A 17,795-nucleotide genomic window follows, 5' to 3' on the forward strand; every position below is an offset into this window, starting at 1 on the left:
CAACAACACAGAACACAGCACAGGTTTTACGCCGGCGAGGCATGATTGTAGATGCCGCGCAGGTAAGTCCATCTCACCTGCAGCGCATCGCAGAACGTACTCCGCCACATACCCCCTTCGCCCCTGAGGCCGAATCTAACCTACTCGCCCCCTCCGCGAGCAGGCAAGGGAATCGGCCCGGATCATCGTCGCCCCAGGTATCCTTCCATGTGGCAAACAGCGGCGGGGCAGTAGGCATGGAAGTGAGCCGGGGCTCACAGGCAGCTGAGCAGGCGGTCGGCGCGCAGTACTGCGCAGCGTGCTGCCTCTGTTGGAAGAGAAGCTGGACCGGACAGCACGCTGCCCTCGGGTGAGGCAGGACCCCTGCGCACATCTGTCTCCAGCTTGGCAGGTCCCGCTGACGCGCCAGCCTCCGGCTCACCCCGAACCGGTCCTTGCCGTGCGCTGTCCACCGTTACAATAATCACACGATTTCTCTAACAGTACATTAGTACAACCGCTGCAGCTCGCCAGCTGTACACATCACTAACAACAACACAAGCAGAGCACAGCTTTTAAGCCAGCCAGGCGTGATTGTAGACGCGGTGCAGGTGAGTCCATCTCACCTGCAGTGGCATCGCAGAGCAGCCACAATAAGAAAGCATTTTCTATTTAATTATAAACTTTATCCTAATTATGTCCTGGGTTTTAACTATTTAATAATAAAAAGGAAACATCACAAAAAACACTTAAGGTTATAAAAATTAATTGAGATTTAGCAATTCAATGATGTATCCACCTTATTTATTGAAAAGTATTGGTATTGATATCGGCGATACTGGCCCGCATTTACTTGGTATCGGCTCGATACCAAAATATGCAGTATCGCACACCACTAGTGAACGAAGGACTGAAATCTGGTCAGTTTTTATACAAATGAGCTGTGACGCACCGGAAACGGAAGTAGTGTTTCCCCCCATTCGTTCTTTTATTTTCTTTCCAGTCCGGCTCCGCTCTGCCAGAGTTTTAAATACAGGAGAATGGAATACAAGCTGATCATGGCGGTCTCTGGCTTCCCGAGTCTCTACGACATGAACTCCCCGACCTATCGGGACCTGAACATGCGGAGCGACGCGTGGCGGCAGGTGGCGGAGATCGTCGGAGTCCCCGGTGAGTTTCAGAACAGCGCCGAGATCCCGGCGCGAACTTCAGCTCTCACACGGGAGCACTTTCGATGTGGGCGAGAGGGAAAACTTTCAAAACATGTCAAATATTCAGATTTTCATCAGAGAAAAGTTCAAAACAAATACGGTCCGACCCTTATTATGTTCCTACGCTCGTCGCCTCTCGGCTCCAGCACAATGGTTCCTCTTCAGAATAATCAGCACAGATTTATGAAAGAAACACTGTAAGAAAAATCTACGACAACTTTAATCAGCGGCTTTTACTCATATATTGTAATTACTGGGAATTAACTGGTCGTAGTGGATTTTTCTAGTAATCAGAACTGGGGGAAAAAGGCGATGACGACCAAATATGTATGTGTGTTTGTAACACAAGTATTTAAGGTTTTACTCATGTAGACAGTCTTTGTTAACTGAACTTAAAAATTTTCAAATACAGTAAATTATGGTTCGCTGAAGAAAAGAAAGGAAAAGAAAAGAAAATACAGAATAAAGGAGCTGTTAATACGCTTTTGTTATTTATGGGTTTATATGTTTTAACATTAAAAATTAATAATAACATGATAGAAATTACTGACGTTTTAAATTATATTTAAAAGCCTTTAAAATAAAATTCAACGGAATTTTTATTATTTGGATTTTTTTTTAACAAACAGCCTAATATGTTTAATCATAAATGTATGGAAGGAAACATAATGTAAATTGTAAAAAATATCCCAAAAAATAGTTTGAATGTTTAAAATTTATCTGGATTCTGCATTTGTTTTTGTTTTTTTAAAAATTGGTTGTTATTTTATTATTGCCTTTTTTTGGTCCTTTTAATTAATACTATTTAGTTAATTGTTTGTATTATTTTCATTTTTTTAAATAACCGTTGGAAGCAAAAAATATGATTGAAATTCATATTTGGCTAAAAGTCACACAGGAGTTTGGAGCCGTGAGTATTTTCACATGTAACAGTGAGTAATACTATTTGTTATTTTCAGTCAAATTGCTTCAAATGTTGAATATTGTCCAAACACAAGTTTGCTGTGAAATATGACCAAGCAAACAAAAATAGTTTGTTTTAGTTTTTGCAGAATAAACTAAATTAGAGCAAAGATTAGTTTTAGTTTTTGTATGCAGGTGAAAATAAAGCGTTTAATGTGACTCTGTGTGTGTCTCTGGTTGTGGACACAGCAGGATGATTTTACTGTTGGATTTGATGGTTTTATGGTTTAATTAAAGCAAACTTGTGGTTTTCCACATTAGAGTCGGAGTGCAGAAGGAAGTGGAAGACACTGAGAGACCAGCACAGGAGGGAGAGGCAGCGTGAGAAGGAGCGGCGCGAGAGCGGCATCGGGCTCTTTAACTACCGGCCATGGAGATACTCGTCCATCCTGTCGTTCCTTAATCCATTCATCGATGCCCGGGCAGCCGGCACCAACGGCTGGGCCCTGGACCCACAGCCCTCTCAGGTCCAGGTGGCCGAAATGGTCGGCTGCAGCACGACCACGGAGACGCGGAGCGACGACGACGAGAGCTACGGTTCGTACTGACACTTCCTTCTGATTGGCCAGCCTGCAGTACTTCCTCATCAGCTTTTCCATGTGCAGTCCGAGCACCCGGGTCTCTGATGGCTTTTGATTAATATTTTCTCGTGATTCGACATCGATTTAGTTCTGATTGTTTTGTCTGTTTTCAGGGTTCGCCGTAGCTGACGCGACCACGACGACATCCTCGTCCTCATCCTCAGAGTTCCCGCAGAGGAAGCGGCCACCCTCCGTCGGCTTGGACCCGTCCAGGCCCAAAGAAGCAAAGGTTGAGGTGAACTCAGGCGCCACAGACACTGACGACGGCCTGCAGACGCAGCAGCACGCCAACATGAAGGAGCTGTTTGAGATGATGATGCACTCGGTGACATCTCTTGCTACGACCTTAGCTTCGTCACGCTCTTCCTCGCAGACCCCTCTTCTGCAGCAGGATCCGCAGAGTCATCATCGCAGCCCGCCGCTGTCCTGGACCGTGGCACGGCTGAACCAGCTGAAGACAGAGGAGCCGGAAGGCGACGTGGACGAGCTGCTCGTCCAAACGGACGATGAGGAGGAGGTGGAGGAAGAGCGCCGCCCCGCTTCTCCCAGGCCGCTCCGGCCAAAGAGGAAGAGCGTCGACGGCCTGCTGGAGGAATTCCTGACGAAGACAGAAGCCAGGGATGCGCAGAGGGAGCGTGACATGGAGCAGAGGGATGACGTGACGCTGTTCCTGCTGAGCCTGGCTCCGGCTATGAGGAGACTGACAGCAGAGAAACAGTCATGGGTCCGAACCAAGATGCAGCAGTTTCTGCACGAGGCCGAGTTTGGCGCCACAAAGTTCCAGTGAGCCCACGAACGTTTTGATGGAAGCTCATTCAAAGGGGAAGGACTGAATCCTCCCTGCAGACTCCACACGTGCCGACTCTTCTTACAGGTGATTCAGGTAGCTCCAGATTTGATGGTCTGTCTCTGACCGATGACTCCAGATCCTGGGTTTCTGTTTTCATCGATGACTAAACGGATGTCTGCACAAAGCAGGACTTCGGGCACATCGGGGTCACTGCAGGGTTAGCGCCACGCTTCAGTGTTGATGTCTAATTACTTAATGGGAACTTAAACTTCTGCACAGAGGACTCTGTGCACGTCCACATCCGTGTTCAGCAGCAGGAGACTTTCTAAAGTTTAGATTTCTCACAAGAGTCTGTCCAGAAACAGTTTTTCACGACCGACTTTATTCCTGCAAGAAGGCCGTCTGCAGATGTAAAACAGCTTCATCGGCTTGTAACTGTCAAAGTGGTGATTTGATACTAAAGTGTCTAAAATTTGAACCTTTGTAGATGAAGCCTACATCTGAATACAGAGTATTTATTCTGTCGTCTTACTCAGACGGTCAAACAGCGCAGCCGAGGACAGTAAGCAGACGCCTGTTCTCTGACTGTCTGCGTTTGTCCAGCTGTCAGTTGATCACAGAGCTAAGATGAGTCTGTGATCGAGCACCGTCAGCGTTCATACTCACTAAAGCATTCAGAGCACACACTTTAATACTTCACTACTGTACAGCACGCTGTTACACACACACACAGACAGACATGACCGGGTGCAGCTTGTATCATGTGTTTAATAAGCTGCAGGCTCCGCCTCCTTCATGTATCCATGTAGCCTGAATCCTGATGCAAGCAGGTAAAGTGATAAAGATCTGCTGTTAAGATCTTTGTAGCAAATTAATTACTGTTGTTAAGTTTGTGGTCCAAAAGTGTCACACGCTACGTCAGGGCGGGTGGTGCACTCCAGCACTGCAGACACACTTTTCCTCCTCTTCTCTGTCCCCGACCAAAATACTTCTTTATCTGACGTGAACAAGGATCTTTTATGACTTTTGAATGACGCGAAGCTCAAACAGAGACGTGTTGGTTCGTGTTCCTCTGAGATGAGACTGTTAACACCACTCAATGTATTTTATGTACTTTTATTTTGAAAGGCCGGTCACACTGAGACCAAAGTGTGATCTTTGCTTTCTCCTCTGAATCAGGAATTCAGTGATGATCAATGAAATTGTAAATAATATTTGTACCTGTTACCGGTTGCAGCTTTCTCCTGGTTTCCATGGCGACGCAGTATTTATGGAGCTGTGGTTGCAATCAAGGTTTCCTCCTGGCTGTGAGAGTGTGAGGCCACAGCGTCTTTGGTTATGTGTTCTGAGTGCAATGCTCCATGTGTGATGCAGAAAAGCACATTTTGTATTACAGAAAAGTTTCTGTCTGTATTTCTAAACAATCATAAGAGCGATTTTTCCCAGATAGCATTGAACGCTTCAGCAAAGGATTCCTTTCACTCTGGTTTGTGTTCACTACTCTCCCATGTTATTCAGTCCTGAGTTGGAACATTTTTTATGTTTCAGAATCCTGCAGCTGATTTTATTTTCTTTGTTTGTCCTGTTTTTGTTTTTTGTTTAAAAAACAAACAAACTCTTCTTGCAGTCATTTGTGTTTTTATTTTAAAGTGAATGCTCACAGCTGAGTCATGCTTAGAGTGAACTTCATATGCAAACATCTGAGCAGACTGCTGCAAATATTATTGCACCACTCATAAAGTGAGCTTCAGGAGGAGCCGATTAAAACCTGATTACTGACTGAAAAGAGCTCTTAGTGTGCTGCTGTGAATATTTCACCTTAATTTGAAGTTTTCATCCTTGTGCTGTAACACCGATTCAGCAGGAAACTGACGCTGCAAGGATGTTTTCTTACATATACAAACTATCATTTTCTGTTCTCTGGAATAACATGTGGATTACTGAACGCGCACAGACTCTGAACACAGTTTGAAGTCAGTTTCCAGAAAATTGCTGTTTTAAAAATAAAACTAATCTTTGGTCATTTCTGAGGAAATGAAAACTAATATTTTAACTGCACGAAGCACAAAAGCACTGTGACCATTACTCCTTCCGTGAACGTGCAGATGCTCCATCTCGTAAGAAAAGATGTCATTTAATAGAAAATTATAATTAATAAAATATGAAGTTTTCCAGTTATTTAAAGCTTTTCTTAAATTAAAAAATGAAAATAAATTTTTACAAATGTAAGTAACATTACCTGTCTAGCTTCATTTACCTGAATGTCGTGTTTTTAAAGAATTATAATTTCTAATAAGCGCACTTGTTGGTTTTAAGGTAAAGAAATGTCTCCACCTGGCGGCAAACTGTACAACTACAAGTATAAGCACGTTCAATCCGGAGTCAGCTGATCAAAACACGGAAGTGGAGAAGCAGTGAGTGGAGTGAGAAGAGCAGCAGGAGCAGCGGGAACTTCTGTGGGTCTCTGAAGTTTTGAAGCTTTTTTTCTCTCGATCCCACGAGACGACCTGGTTTCTGTGAGTCACGTGACAGCCATTTTCAATTTAAATGTGATCAGGGTCCGTGAAGTCACTCTGTCACCTGCAGACCACACGAGAGCAGGTGCTGATCGGACACGGTCTGAGTCATAAAACGTTACTTTAGTCCCGCGTACTTCTTACGTGTGAACAGATTAACAGACTCAGAGCTTCACATCTCTGAACCCCACGGATTATTTGTAAAAACACAACAGGGCGGGTTCAGAGCGCAAACGTGGACCGCGTTAACCGGAATCCCCGAGTATTAAGTTTTAATTAAGACCCTATCGCACCTGCTGGAGGACGAACGAGAGAAAGATTAATACGTGTGTGAAAAACGTGGTTAGAAAACCGCCCCACTGTGAATGTAAATACACTGAATGTTTGTTAGGAAATTTGGCGTCTTACAAGTTTTGTGCACATTAATTGTCATATTTTCTAAAATATTTCGCCTGAGGGTCATAAAAAAGCTTCAAAGTAACAGTACATGCTGTGGGAAATAGTCGATGTCGTCTTTGCAGACTTTTAAAACCTTTCTGTCCATCAGGGTTTCTTTGTATGTGACGATGATGACGGTGAAGGTGTTTCGCAGTCCGGCCCGTCACGGTTACGCAGTGGAAGTGTCTCCGTATATCCCCAGCAGAGTGGCCTGTGCTGCCTCACAGTACTACGGGATAGCAGGTCAGTAGAGTTCAGTGGTCACAGTTTGGAGAACACACCTGGATGTGATAAAGAATGAATGCTCACTGCTGGAGCCCCGTGCGGACGTTAGAGGAACTCCAGTTTGTGGCTCTTCATCACTTCTGTTTCCTGACTTTTGATCCGTATAAATATTCTGAAATAAAATAAGACGTGCTGTTTGTTTCTGAACGTCGACCTCAGCGAGCTGAACAGACCCCGATGACGACGATGATCACGTGGTTTTCACACCGAAACACAGATCTGTGCGTTCCAGCTGTTTTTAAACAGTCAGCTTTCTCATTCCCATCCACTCTGTCTGTGTGTGTACAGGCTGCGGCACACTGCTGGTCCTGGATCAGACCGAGACCGGGCTCACCTTAGTGAGAAGGTAACATCTGTTTCCTCATCTCTCTCTCTCTAACATCTGTTTTTGTCCTTTATGCTTACAGATGATGATTATAAGAAGTTGCAGGAGGTTTAGGGCTCGGTTTCATCTAATTTCAGCACAGATCAGATTATTATCAGACTGCGAGGAAACCAGATAGAAACCCCTGGTTTTATGTGGCTGCCACTGACTTCCAGGACTTCCACTGAGAGAGTGACATGGTCTAAAAACTCAGAAAATAATAAAAATGCAGATGATATATACAAATCAGTAGGAGTCACATTCCTCCTCATCTGCATTCTGAATGATGACGCATGTGTGATTATTCAGTAGATATGAAATCTTTGTGTGAAGTGTGCCATTTCTGAGGTTGTTGACTCCACATCTGGGGAAGACTGAAACACAGAGACTTGTCGGAAGCTGCATAGCTCCGCGCTGGAGGCGACTGCTTCACAACACCATTAAAACCCCCCAGAAATAATCCTTTAAAGTCGAATAAAGGAAACAAGAATTCAGTCAAGGGTCAAAGAGTAAGTTTTTATGTCATCCTCGTGTGTGTGTCTCAGCTGGGAGTGGAGTGACGGCCTGTTCGACGTGGCATGGAGTGAAGCTAATGAGCACATTTTGGTGGCAGGCGGCGGCGATGGCAGCCTCCAGCTGTGGGATACAGCCAATCACAGTGCTCCACTGAGGGTGGCCAAAGAACACACACAGGAGGTAACGCACACATGCTCACACACACACACAGACGCACATACAGGTGTTCTGACTGTGACGTGTGTGCAGGTGTACACTGTGGACTGGAGTCAGACTCGAGGAGAAAGCCTGATAGTTTCTGGATCGTGGGATCAAACGGTGAAAGTGGTAAGATGAAAGTTTCTCCTTTCTTCCCCTCTCCGTCTGCGTTCTGTCTTCTTCATGTTAGTTTTATCTCCGTCAGTGGGACCCTGCTCTCAGTCCATCGCTGACCACCCTCAGAGGTCATGAAGGGGTCATCTACAGCACCATTTGGTCGCCTCACATCCCAGGATGCTTTGCGTCTGCCTCAGGTGAGTCGGCTGGCCTGTCAGAGGGGTTTAAAGTGGCTGCTTTCACCATTAGATGGCGTTGTTGTGATGGTTTTTGGAAACAGGCCTGAACGTTTTTTGAACTTTGCTTCAGACCGCTCAGATTCAGCTTCACTTTGGATTTAAAGCTACAAAGGAGGAAATGTTTGATGTCATGAAGCTTTTTCTCGGTGTCTGTCTGCGAGCACGAGTGCACCTGAGCTCTGGAGGTTTTCGTGGTATTCACTCGTGTTGTTTGTTGGAGGTTTTCCTCATCGTGTGCAGTGTAGGAAGTGAGGTGAGTCTGCATGATGCTATTAGTCTTAGTAGAAATCCATAGTTACGAACGTAAATCTGTAATTTAAACACGACGTGGAAAGAACTGTGCTTTAATAATGTAATTCTTAAAGCACAGTATATTCAATATTCTTGATATTTATAGCTGAGTGATTTGCATATTAGTGCTATTTCTTAAATTTGCAAATTCTGTAACATATTGTATTAGTTAATTAGTTTAGTCTGTTATTGTTGCTGCCTTGGAGCAACTGTAACCCACATAATTTCCTTAGAGTTAGTTAGTTCTGATTCTGATTTAAACCTGCTTTGGTGCTGATGCAGACACAGGGGTGTAGTTTGTAGCAGGAGGCGTGTCTCTGTCACTGTGATGTCATCGCTGGGTGCACGAGTCTGCCGTCCAAGATTGAGCTTGCAGGTGTTTTTAGATTTTCTGCATGATGCACTTCCTGTTTCCTGTGGCACTTCTGTGGCTAATCAAGCAGTGAAGCATTTTTGGGGTTTTCTTCCATTATGAAGGAGACTTTGGTAATAGGTTGACTGCTTTGGGGATCTCCTCCAAAGCTCTGTCACAGTGATTTTTCTCTGTCGTTGTGCTTGATTGTTGAGTGGTGGGATCTTTAAAGCAGTCTGCCTGGCTCTGTTTGCTGCTTCTGCTGTAGCAGTGCGCTCCACAGTGACGTCAGACTGCTCCATGTCTCATTGGGTCATGCTGGAGACATCGCCATCCGCTGTCAGAGCAGGACTTGACAGATTCTCAGAGACTCTGCAACAGCTTGAAACTTAACTTCCTGCTCTCAGACCTACAGATGTTTGGGGTCAGCGACAGTAGACAGTAGCCTGAAGTCTATAAAACTTGTCCCACACGAGCATAAATCAAAGGCATCATCTTTGAAGGATAAGTCGAAGGTGCTGCGGTGCAGGGCTTAAAGAGTTAGTTCCTGGTTGGGTGGAGACTGTGTGGAGCTTTCATGTGTCCTCCAGCAGATGTGCACTTTAGGTTAACTGGCCTCAAGTCTGGATGAAGAGTGGTCAGTAAGACCAGAGAAGCATGCTTTCTTGTGTGTCTGTCGAGAAAGTTTTCATCCACACAGCGATGTGAGTGAGTTTGTAGCCGGAGGGAGCATTTGGATGATCTTCTGGGAGCGTGTGTAAACTTCATACAGGGGCAGCAATGCATCATCCAATCTGCACCAGCCGCCTTCAGCTCGAGCTCTGTTTGGGAGGTGCTGTCTGTCACGTGACTCGGCCGATGAGTTTGGGTTAATTGGTTTGTGAGCGAGCGGAGGTCTCTGATGAGATTCTCAAAGCAGGAAGATGTTAACCCCCCACTGCTCACGGGGTAGTCCAGGTCCAACCATTCGACCTTAAATGAGTCTTTATTTTTGATTGAGTGTATACAGAACACACAGCTGGGACAATCCGTGAGGGTCCTAACTGTTGAATCCTGTGTTTGTGTGCTATAAAAGGTCTGTTCAGGTTGGGTTCAGTTATTAGAAGTGTGCTGCAGTGGGACTCATGCATGCACCAGCAGTCCTCAGATGTGATTTTTAAGGAAGTTCTGGATGTTTTTCATTTGATTTTTGAACAAATTTCTGAGAATTTATTTTTCATGATGGCTGTGCTGAATGAAAACAAGTAAAATATGGTGTTTGTGTTCAGATCTGAGTTCTGAGTATGTGTCAGTGATCCCTGTGACAGATGTGTGATTAATGGCTCCTTGTTGTTGGCACCATATGATGACCGGTGCCACAGATGAACTTGGAGGCTGTAATTCTGGGGTTTGTTGTTGTGGTTGATGCTTCATATTTGTTTTCATTTGATTTGATTTTTGATCTCTCCGCTTTTTTTTTTTTTATTGACCTGTTTCTCAACTCGGGGAACTCATAATATTTTCTGGTCTGTAAAATATCAGGTTACGGCTTCAAACTACTCAGGACAGTGTCTCGCAGTCCTGACTTACACTAACCGGCTTTAATAACAGCTCTGCAGCTAAATGCTTTACTGAGAGCACGTCTCCATAATGAGACCTTCAGAGTGTCCGTGTCCGCCGCTTACAGCGGTTCAACTCCATGTTGGTCTCGTACATCAGCTCAACCGAACACACTGCATTTGATATTCTGCCAGTCAACTCGCCGCACGCTCACAATTACTAAAAACGCACAGTGTTTCTGTGGTCCTAAAACACATAAAAGCCTCGGCTTTTACCTACAAGACGTCCATTAGACAACAGATGGTTTGCATGTGTGACAGATTTTCCGTTATTGGTGTCGATATGTGAGAGAGCAGCTTTATTCTGCTCTCACTTCTAATAGGTTCCTGTTATTAAGATCTCCGTGAGGTTCAGCAGTGCAGCAGCTCTGCTCTCTAAAGACCAACACACAGAGCTGTAACATGACAGCAAACAAAACACTAATGATGCCCCTTGTCAGGATGATCTCCTCCTCACAGTTTTCTTTCATATCGTCTGATTCCTCAAAAGTTCCCTCACAGTTTTGGTAGATTTTTATCCTTAAGTAACTCTTTAAGGAGTGATGCCATGAAGTTGGAGGGTTTCCATTTTTCAGGATTTTTCCGTAGTCCAAACACTCGGCTGTGGTTTTTCCGAACATTCTCTTTATACGTCTTTGACTTTTGGAGTAACTCTTCTGGTTTCTGAAGCATGTTTAGCTGACCCTCACAGCCAAAAACTAATCTTTAAAGAACCGTTTGAATCCTTATAGATACAAACGGTTATTCAAAAACAGCAAAGAACCAGCCATCACTGACTCCTACAGGGGGTCATAACATAGCTCCCTAAAACGTTCCAGCTCCTGCTTTAGGAAACAGTTTGTAATCCCTGCAGCAGCACTGTGGATTCAAGCTGCTGGAGCTGGAAGAGGAAACACTTTCTACGGCACAGGGATGAGGATGTAAAGCGCTTGTCTTATCGGTCCTCCTCTGCGGTGCTGAGTGGTGTCCTCTCACCAAGAGTTAAGCTCAGAGATTTGAATGAGGACGCTCAGGCTCTTTGAAAATGTGTCTTGATCCGAGCACATCGGCGCCAGGACCTCTCAGCCGCGCGTCTGCCGCTAAAAAGACAAAGCCGACGATACCGGCTCAACCACAGAGCCGAACCTGAGGAGACTCGTTCACGTGCAGCTGTACCCCCTATGGTAGAAACAGCTGTGAAGGCGCCACTGTGCTTCCTTGGTGGGCGATGCCTTTTGTCTTTACCTTTGAGCCGGAGGTCACCTGCTGATGTCAGGACTCTGAGCAAGGTGCATGGACTCCATTCGCATTGAGACTTGCCTGTGAAACCCACGCTGAAAATCTGCAGCATTACTGAGCTGTGCTATCAGCACACAGCAGGCTACAGTAAAGGAGCCAGTGCAGTATTTATTTTGGCCTCAGGGTCTCATGAAGCTCTAAATGCTAAACACCTTGTCTGTACTTTTGTGTGCAGCTCTGCCTCCCAGAACCGAAGCAAGTATTTTAATGAAACATGTTGAACTTTATTGCTTTTTTAAGCTTTTTAAAGCTAATTGTGTTGGATGTGTTACACGCAGGCACAAAAACTGGCAGAGAAATGTGAAGCCAAACCTAAAAGTGGTCTGAAAGCGAGAGGAGAGTAGCTTGTGTTAAAGCTTTATTTAATGCGTCCAGTTGCCAGTTTGTTTACGGCAGCAGCCGGAGGCGAAGCTCTGCTGTGCACCGCTTTCTGACCTGCAGCAGGAGTGATAAAACTCTGCATCAAATTAGCCTCTGCGTTTATCTCTGTGTGCTCCTGCACCTGCTTCCAGCAGGCGCACTCACGCTCGATCCAGGTTTCTCGGCGTTCTGCTCGTCCTTTTTTCTTTTCTTTAACTTATAGACTTGGTCACAGCTTGCTTCTGCGATCAGGATGTGAGGTGGGCGGTCAGTTGTGGGTTTAATGAGGAAATAATGAGCAGAGCTTTGCTGCAGTTATAAGCTTGGTTATGTAGTTATGTAAAATTTGAGTGATGAGCCGACATTCTGAATATTCATTTAAATTAGAAATGTCAAAGTTTAGGTTGCTGTCAAGGGCTTCTGGAGGATGGTGGTCCACAGGAGACGGGCGATGATTGATGCTGGATGGGTGCGGTCTATACAACCTTTATTTCCCCCAAATAGTGTTGGCATCACCGTGAGCCTGGCGGGTCCCTGTGGGGGCTCTTGAGACATCTGACATGCACAGGCATCAAAGACCAAAAACAAGGCAAGGCTGTTAAGACTCATGGGCCCTCCTGGGCCATGGCAGCATGTTACCTGAACAGTGTGACTCCTTAAAGGTAAGACTGTGTATGATGTGAACCCTCAGAGGGGAGTTTTCGTCATGCATCCATGTTGCCCACTTCCTAAAAGTTAAAGTCCAGCTGAGGGATCATCGTGTTTACACACTGGAGGAGATCCAGCATCCTTTGTAGAGGCACATGTCCAGCTGTCCAGAGGTGCCCGAAAAGATGATCGTGAAGTGGAAATCATCATTTTTTTGTGGGGGACGTCTTCTCAGAAGGTTCTGATCACGCCTGTACTCTCAGCACACTCTTAGCAGAGGTTGGAGTCAGAATGGAAGCTCCTAATAAAACCTGCAAGCTCACCGCAGTTTAGGAATCAAATATCAAATCTGACATCACATTTTGAATTCTGTCACATCCCTTCAATGTTGGAATAAAGGTTATTCAAAGCGGCGGGTGAGAGGTGAAGGTGTTTAAACTCCAGGCCTCAAGGGCCAGTGTCCTGTAGGTTTTATTATAAATCACCTCCTCAACATATCTTGAAGTTCTCCAGAGGCCTGGTAATGAAATGATCATTTGATTCATGTGTTTTGACCCAGGGTGAGATTGAAAACCTGCAGGACACTGGTCCTTGAGGCCTGGAGTTCCCCACCCCTGCTTTAAAGCGTTAAAGCTGCTTCTGCTTCAAATAAATCTTGACACACATTATTTTTATCCACATTTTCATTTCTGCCTCACAATAACAGATTTATGAGAGTTTATGGTCAATTTCAGTGAGATTCATTTGTAATCACTGATGTGCTGCTGAGCCTCGGTGTTCTCCATCGCTCCTCACAGCCTCACCGCCGTGCTCTCGTGTTTTGTTCTCCAGCCAAATGATGTTTGATGCAGGACACTGAAACACACACACACACACACGGTTTCATACCGCTCAGTGTATGTGTGTGTTGGACTTTGTGAGCAGGTAGTGTCTGTTTAAATAACTGATAGCAGGTGTCCACCAGATACAGCAGGCTCTCTGTCTCTGCTGCACACACACACACACACACACACACGTACGTGCGCGCTGAGCGGTGTTTGGTAGGTCCTGGCCTCAGGGAAACTTTGGCCACACTCGTTCTCTGTATCTGCAAACCTACATTAGGTCATGAGCTGTGATAACAGACACACACACAGACAGAGAGACACATACACACACCGGCTGGTGTCGATGGAGGCGCCGCGTCTTGCTTCAGAGAGCGCTGCTGCAGGCCTGGTCACAGCTGTAATGAGACGATGGCAGCGATCAATGGTGAGAGAGGAGCGCTTGTTGTGATAACAGCATCGTTTTTTTTCTGAGTCAGTAAGCTGTGAAGAGTTCCTGTCGCACATGCTCAGTGTGTCCTCTCTCTATTTGGGTTTACTCAGGTGAGAAAAGAGACGAGGCGTTATCGAGGTTGGAAACCCAGAGGTCTGCTCACGGTCATATTTATGATGAGAGCAGAGGACAGATTATTCATTTTTTCATGTTTGTAACTGAACAGTGTTTGTCTGAGAGTTTCAGGCATCTCAGAAACATCTGAAGAGAAAAGGTTTGAATCATTTTGAAAAATGTGATGCCACTCTGGATTTTGGAGCTCAACACAATTTAATGACGGTGTGTGATGGTGTAATTGTCAGGCTGGTGGAGAACGGCTGAAGTGGGTCCCAGTGGTGTTTCTCAGTGGGTGATCTGACCTTTTACTAGTGTACCTGTGTTCCTGTGACGTCAGCTGTCTCAGTGGAGCTGGAGGGTGAGCGGCAGTTTGGAGTTTTTTGTTTTTTGCTGAAGTCAAAAAAATACTGTAGTTTTTATCATTATTTGAGACTTTACAGTGTTGAAGATCGGTGTTGGCGAAATATTTTAATGGTGCTCATGTTGAAGCCAGAGAAGACTCTGCTCGTGCTCCAGAGTGTTTAAACAGACTGGTGGATGTCAGCACCGTGCCTTCATGGTGAATCACTGGTGGAGCGCTGGATGCTCATAGATCAGTGACCTGTCAGTCAGAAGCTCTGCTGTTGTTGTTTTTTTTGTTTTTTTTAAATGACTTTAAACTCAGCATTGAGACCATCCAACCTGCTGTTTGCAGGGATAACCAATCAGAAGACGGCTGCCTTAAAGGGGGGAGGAGCTAATATCACTTATTTGAGACAGAGGATGAACTGAGGAAAGGCAATATGAGATCCATATGGATTATTTTGACCTGTGAATCATGCAAAGCTACCCTACAACAGGTCGCCTTGGATCATGCTCTCTGTGCATTATTATTATTATTATTATTATTATTATTATTACTTGTTATTATTATTACTTGTTATTATTATTACTTGTTATTAGGGGTTTAAATCAAAATTCATATTTTTGTATTTTCTGTTATAACTTATGAGTCGGATAATAACTGAGAGGGATGGCTGGATGGATGAGTTTTCAAGCACAGCTACCTATGATTAGTGTATGGTGGAGCTTTGCCACCTTATCTCTATCTTACGGCTTCCCCTCTGGTGGCACTTAGTGTTAGCTTGAGAGGCTACAGCCACTCATGACTTTGAAGAGAAAGGAAGCGACAAACCGGGAGAAGCAGAGATACGGTGAAGGCGTGGTGCAGATGGCGTCTCATTCCGATAAGCTTATCTGGGTTTCCATGCTCCTCACTGCTTCTCTCCCTTGCCTCCTCTTTTGTTCCTTGCCTCCTCCTCAGTCCTCTCATTTCTCTTTCCGCTTAGCTCGATTCGGTGGCAGACAAAGATCCCCACCTCCAGCCTGAGAATCAGATGAGGGTCTGTGTCTGTTTGTTAGGCTTCGATCTGCCCTCCAGGTCTCCTCTGGAGTCTGCAGTGCTGGTTAGTCGCTCTGAGCTCTCAGTGAATCAAAGCTTCAGTAATCATCAGTTAAACTCTGACCTTTCAATGAACTGTGTTTAACTCAGACTCCACCTACACATGTCATTCCTGTTTCCTGTATTTAAAAAAAGGCCCAGAACGACTGAGGTTAAATAAACGATGGTCACTCACGTTCTGTCCATCATATTGACAGGAAGCCTGTAAAATTACAGGTGCGATCAAAAAGTTCAGCCCATGAAAATAGAAACTGGATTTAAACTTTGTCTGATCGCTCCTGCTGGTGCACGCTGGATCTACTCCAGTGTATCGAAACAATGATCCTAGAATATGAACAATAAAGGTTGTTTTTTTGGGGGTTTGTTTTTTTTTAAATGAATGAAATTGCAAATCAGTGTGCAAATGGATAATTATCTCACAGACAAAGTAACCAATGGTTGATAACAACTTACCAATCAAGGCAATTCTTCCTTCAGTTTATTTCCTGGTCATTGCATTAAAGTTTTAAAGGTTCATCTCAGCACTGAGTGCTCATGCTCACATCTCTGCCACTTTTAAACTGGATGTGCATCCAGGGAGCAGCTACATGGACCCATCGTTACCAGAAAGGAGAGAAAATCCCGTTTTCAGTGCACGCTCTGGGTCATGTCCTTCAGATGCTTCAGGATGTTAAAGCAGACTCTGTGCTAACAGTCTGACCCAGGGAAGGAAGTCATGGTGCACAACCCTGCGAGTGTTCCTCACCCGATGATCCACCTTCAGGCAGCTGGCTGGATGTTTGATCTCTGCAAGTGTGAAGTCTATGCTGAAATCCCAAAATGGATGAGTAATGGGCCAAATTAAAAGCAGGTATGGTAGATTTTATGGACTCATTCCACAAACTTGTTGAACTCTGTGCAGCATCCTTCATTTTAATGAGCTGATTGCATTTTGTGGTTTTACTGGAGACAAAGCTGCTGAGATGCTTGGATTTGTGAGTCAGCGAAACCCACATTTATTTGTGTATGTTGAAGGCTTTACATTCATCTACCAGCCACCTCTCTTCATTGTCTCCTGCACACGAGCACAGCTGTGACGGAAAGTAATCTCAGAATATAAAGAAGCTGTTCGTCTGCGTGTAATTCCTCTGCTTGATTGCTGCTGTGCCAGCTCGCTCTGATCAAAGATGCGATGAAACTGCACACGTGCTCGTTTGAACCAGTGGTCGTGGTGCTTCAGATAAGCTCTGGAGGTGGTTGATCTCCGTCTGCTACTGAAAACAATCATGTAAATCTTTGTGTTTGCAGCTCCTCCTGCAGCTTCTTATTTGCACCCTCTTTGCTACAGTCTCCCACACACTCGCTGTGATCACATTAAGCCTGGACTCTGGAAATTCAAGTGAAACGAGAAAAAAGGTTTTAAAATGCAAATAGTAAGGCGTGAAGAGAGAGCAGTGCTCCCCCGTCCAGAGGAGGTTTGGAGCCAGCAGAGATGCCATCAGCAGCTGGAACCAGTTTGGAATCAGACGGCTCTTTTTGACCACCAAATTCTCCAGAGACCTTTTTTAAGCGAGGTTTTTATTTAAGCATTTTAACCACCTACATACATTATGTGTATAATAATGCTTATATTAGTGTTGACAGGGGTGTATTCAGAAAACGGTACATGATGACTTTGTGTGTGTGGACCAGAATGATGTACCCACACTGTGGTCCACACACACACACAGACGTTCTACACACACAGTTCAACACACACACAAAAAGAAACTCTGGTGTTGAAACAAAGACTTTCCTGATGAACTGTAAAGTCTTTAAGTGAGATGAGTAGAGGAAATCACCCCCGCTTTGCTGAGTGTGGATGGACCAAACTCTTCAAGCTTTTATCAGCTGTTAGGCGTCTTGACTCCTCGTTTCTGATCTGCAGCCACAGCAGCTCTCTCTCTCTTGCTCGCTCGCTCGCTCTCTCTCACAGTTGAAGAGCTTGAATTTCATCCTTAAGTGAAGGTTTGCTGTGGTTGGAATCAAACACAGAAATCTGTTTCTCATTTATTTATTTGTGTAAATGATCCTCTGTGGCTGTGCTTACAGCTAGTGTCCTTGTTTATTTGTGTGCTACGATCACTTTTGTTACATAATACGAGCTTAAAGCGCAGACTCTCTGCATTTGTGTCCAAACTGGAGGAAGGGTTTGGATTTGTGACTCTTATATAATTATACATGTCCCCCTCTTTACAAAGAGCAAGCGTAATTGGACAGTTGACTCAAAAAAAAAAA

At 44.8% G+C, this 17,795-nt stretch overlaps 2 protein-coding genes across 7 annotated transcripts in view; both read left to right on the forward strand.

The window, feature by feature from the left end:
- Nucleotides 1-807: 807 nt before the first annotated feature.
- On the forward strand, nt 808-5,093 carry LOC102200952 (uncharacterized). Its single transcript, XM_005732762.1, has 3 exons — nt 808-1,149; nt 2,415-2,690; nt 2,848-5,093. Exons 1-3 carry the CDS (start codon nt 1,020-1,022, stop codon nt 3,519-3,521), a joined length of 1,080 nt encoding a protein of 359 aa, XP_005732819.1. The 5' UTR covers nt 808-1,019; the 3' UTR covers nt 3,522-5,093.
- Nucleotides 5,094-5,927: 834 nt separating this feature from the next.
- pex7 (peroxisomal biogenesis factor 7) overlaps nt 5,928-17,795 on the forward strand; it is a 43,990-nt gene continuing 32,122 nt past the window's right edge. For 2 of the 6 annotated variants that reach the window (XM_005732763.2, XM_005732768.2), the window contains exons 1-6: nt 6,097-6,407; nt 6,588-6,721; nt 7,052-7,109; nt 7,673-7,823; nt 7,893-7,970; nt 8,047-8,155. In XM_005732763.2, the coding sequence (XP_005732820.1) occupies nt 6,406-6,407; nt 6,588-6,721; nt 7,052-7,109; nt 7,673-7,823; nt 7,893-7,970; nt 8,047-8,155 (532 nt within the window). In that variant the 5' untranslated portion in view covers nt 6,097-6,405. Of the gene's footprint in view, nt 6,041-6,090; nt 6,408-6,587; nt 6,722-7,051; nt 7,110-7,672; nt 7,824-7,892; nt 7,971-8,046; nt 8,156-17,795 lie in introns of those variants that run through there. The other 4 variants (XM_005732764.2, XM_005732767.1, XM_005732765.1 and 1 more) reach the window with 4 other exon arrangements.

This window comes from Pundamilia nyererei, unplaced genomic scaffold (assembly GCF_000239375.1).
Source record: "Pundamilia nyererei isolate P.nyererei 1_Seehausen unplaced genomic scaffold, PunNye1.0 scaffold00048, whole genome shotgun sequence".
NCBI lineage: Eukaryota > Metazoa > Chordata > Actinopteri > Cichliformes > Cichlidae > Pundamilia > Pundamilia nyererei.

Coding starts and splice junctions, on each gene's coding strand:
- LOC102200952 (XM_005732762.1), top strand. CDS start 1,020: ATGGAATACAAGCTGATCATGGCGGTCTCTGGCTTCCCGAGTCTCTAC. Junction 1,150..2,414: donor GGAGATCGTCGGAGTCCCCG/GTGAGTTTCAGA, acceptor TTTCCACATTAG/AGTCGGAGTGCAGAAGGAAG. Junction 2,691..2,847: donor CGACGACGACGAGAGCTACG/GTTCGTACTGAC, acceptor GTCTGTTTTCAG/GGTTCGCCGTAGCTGACGCG.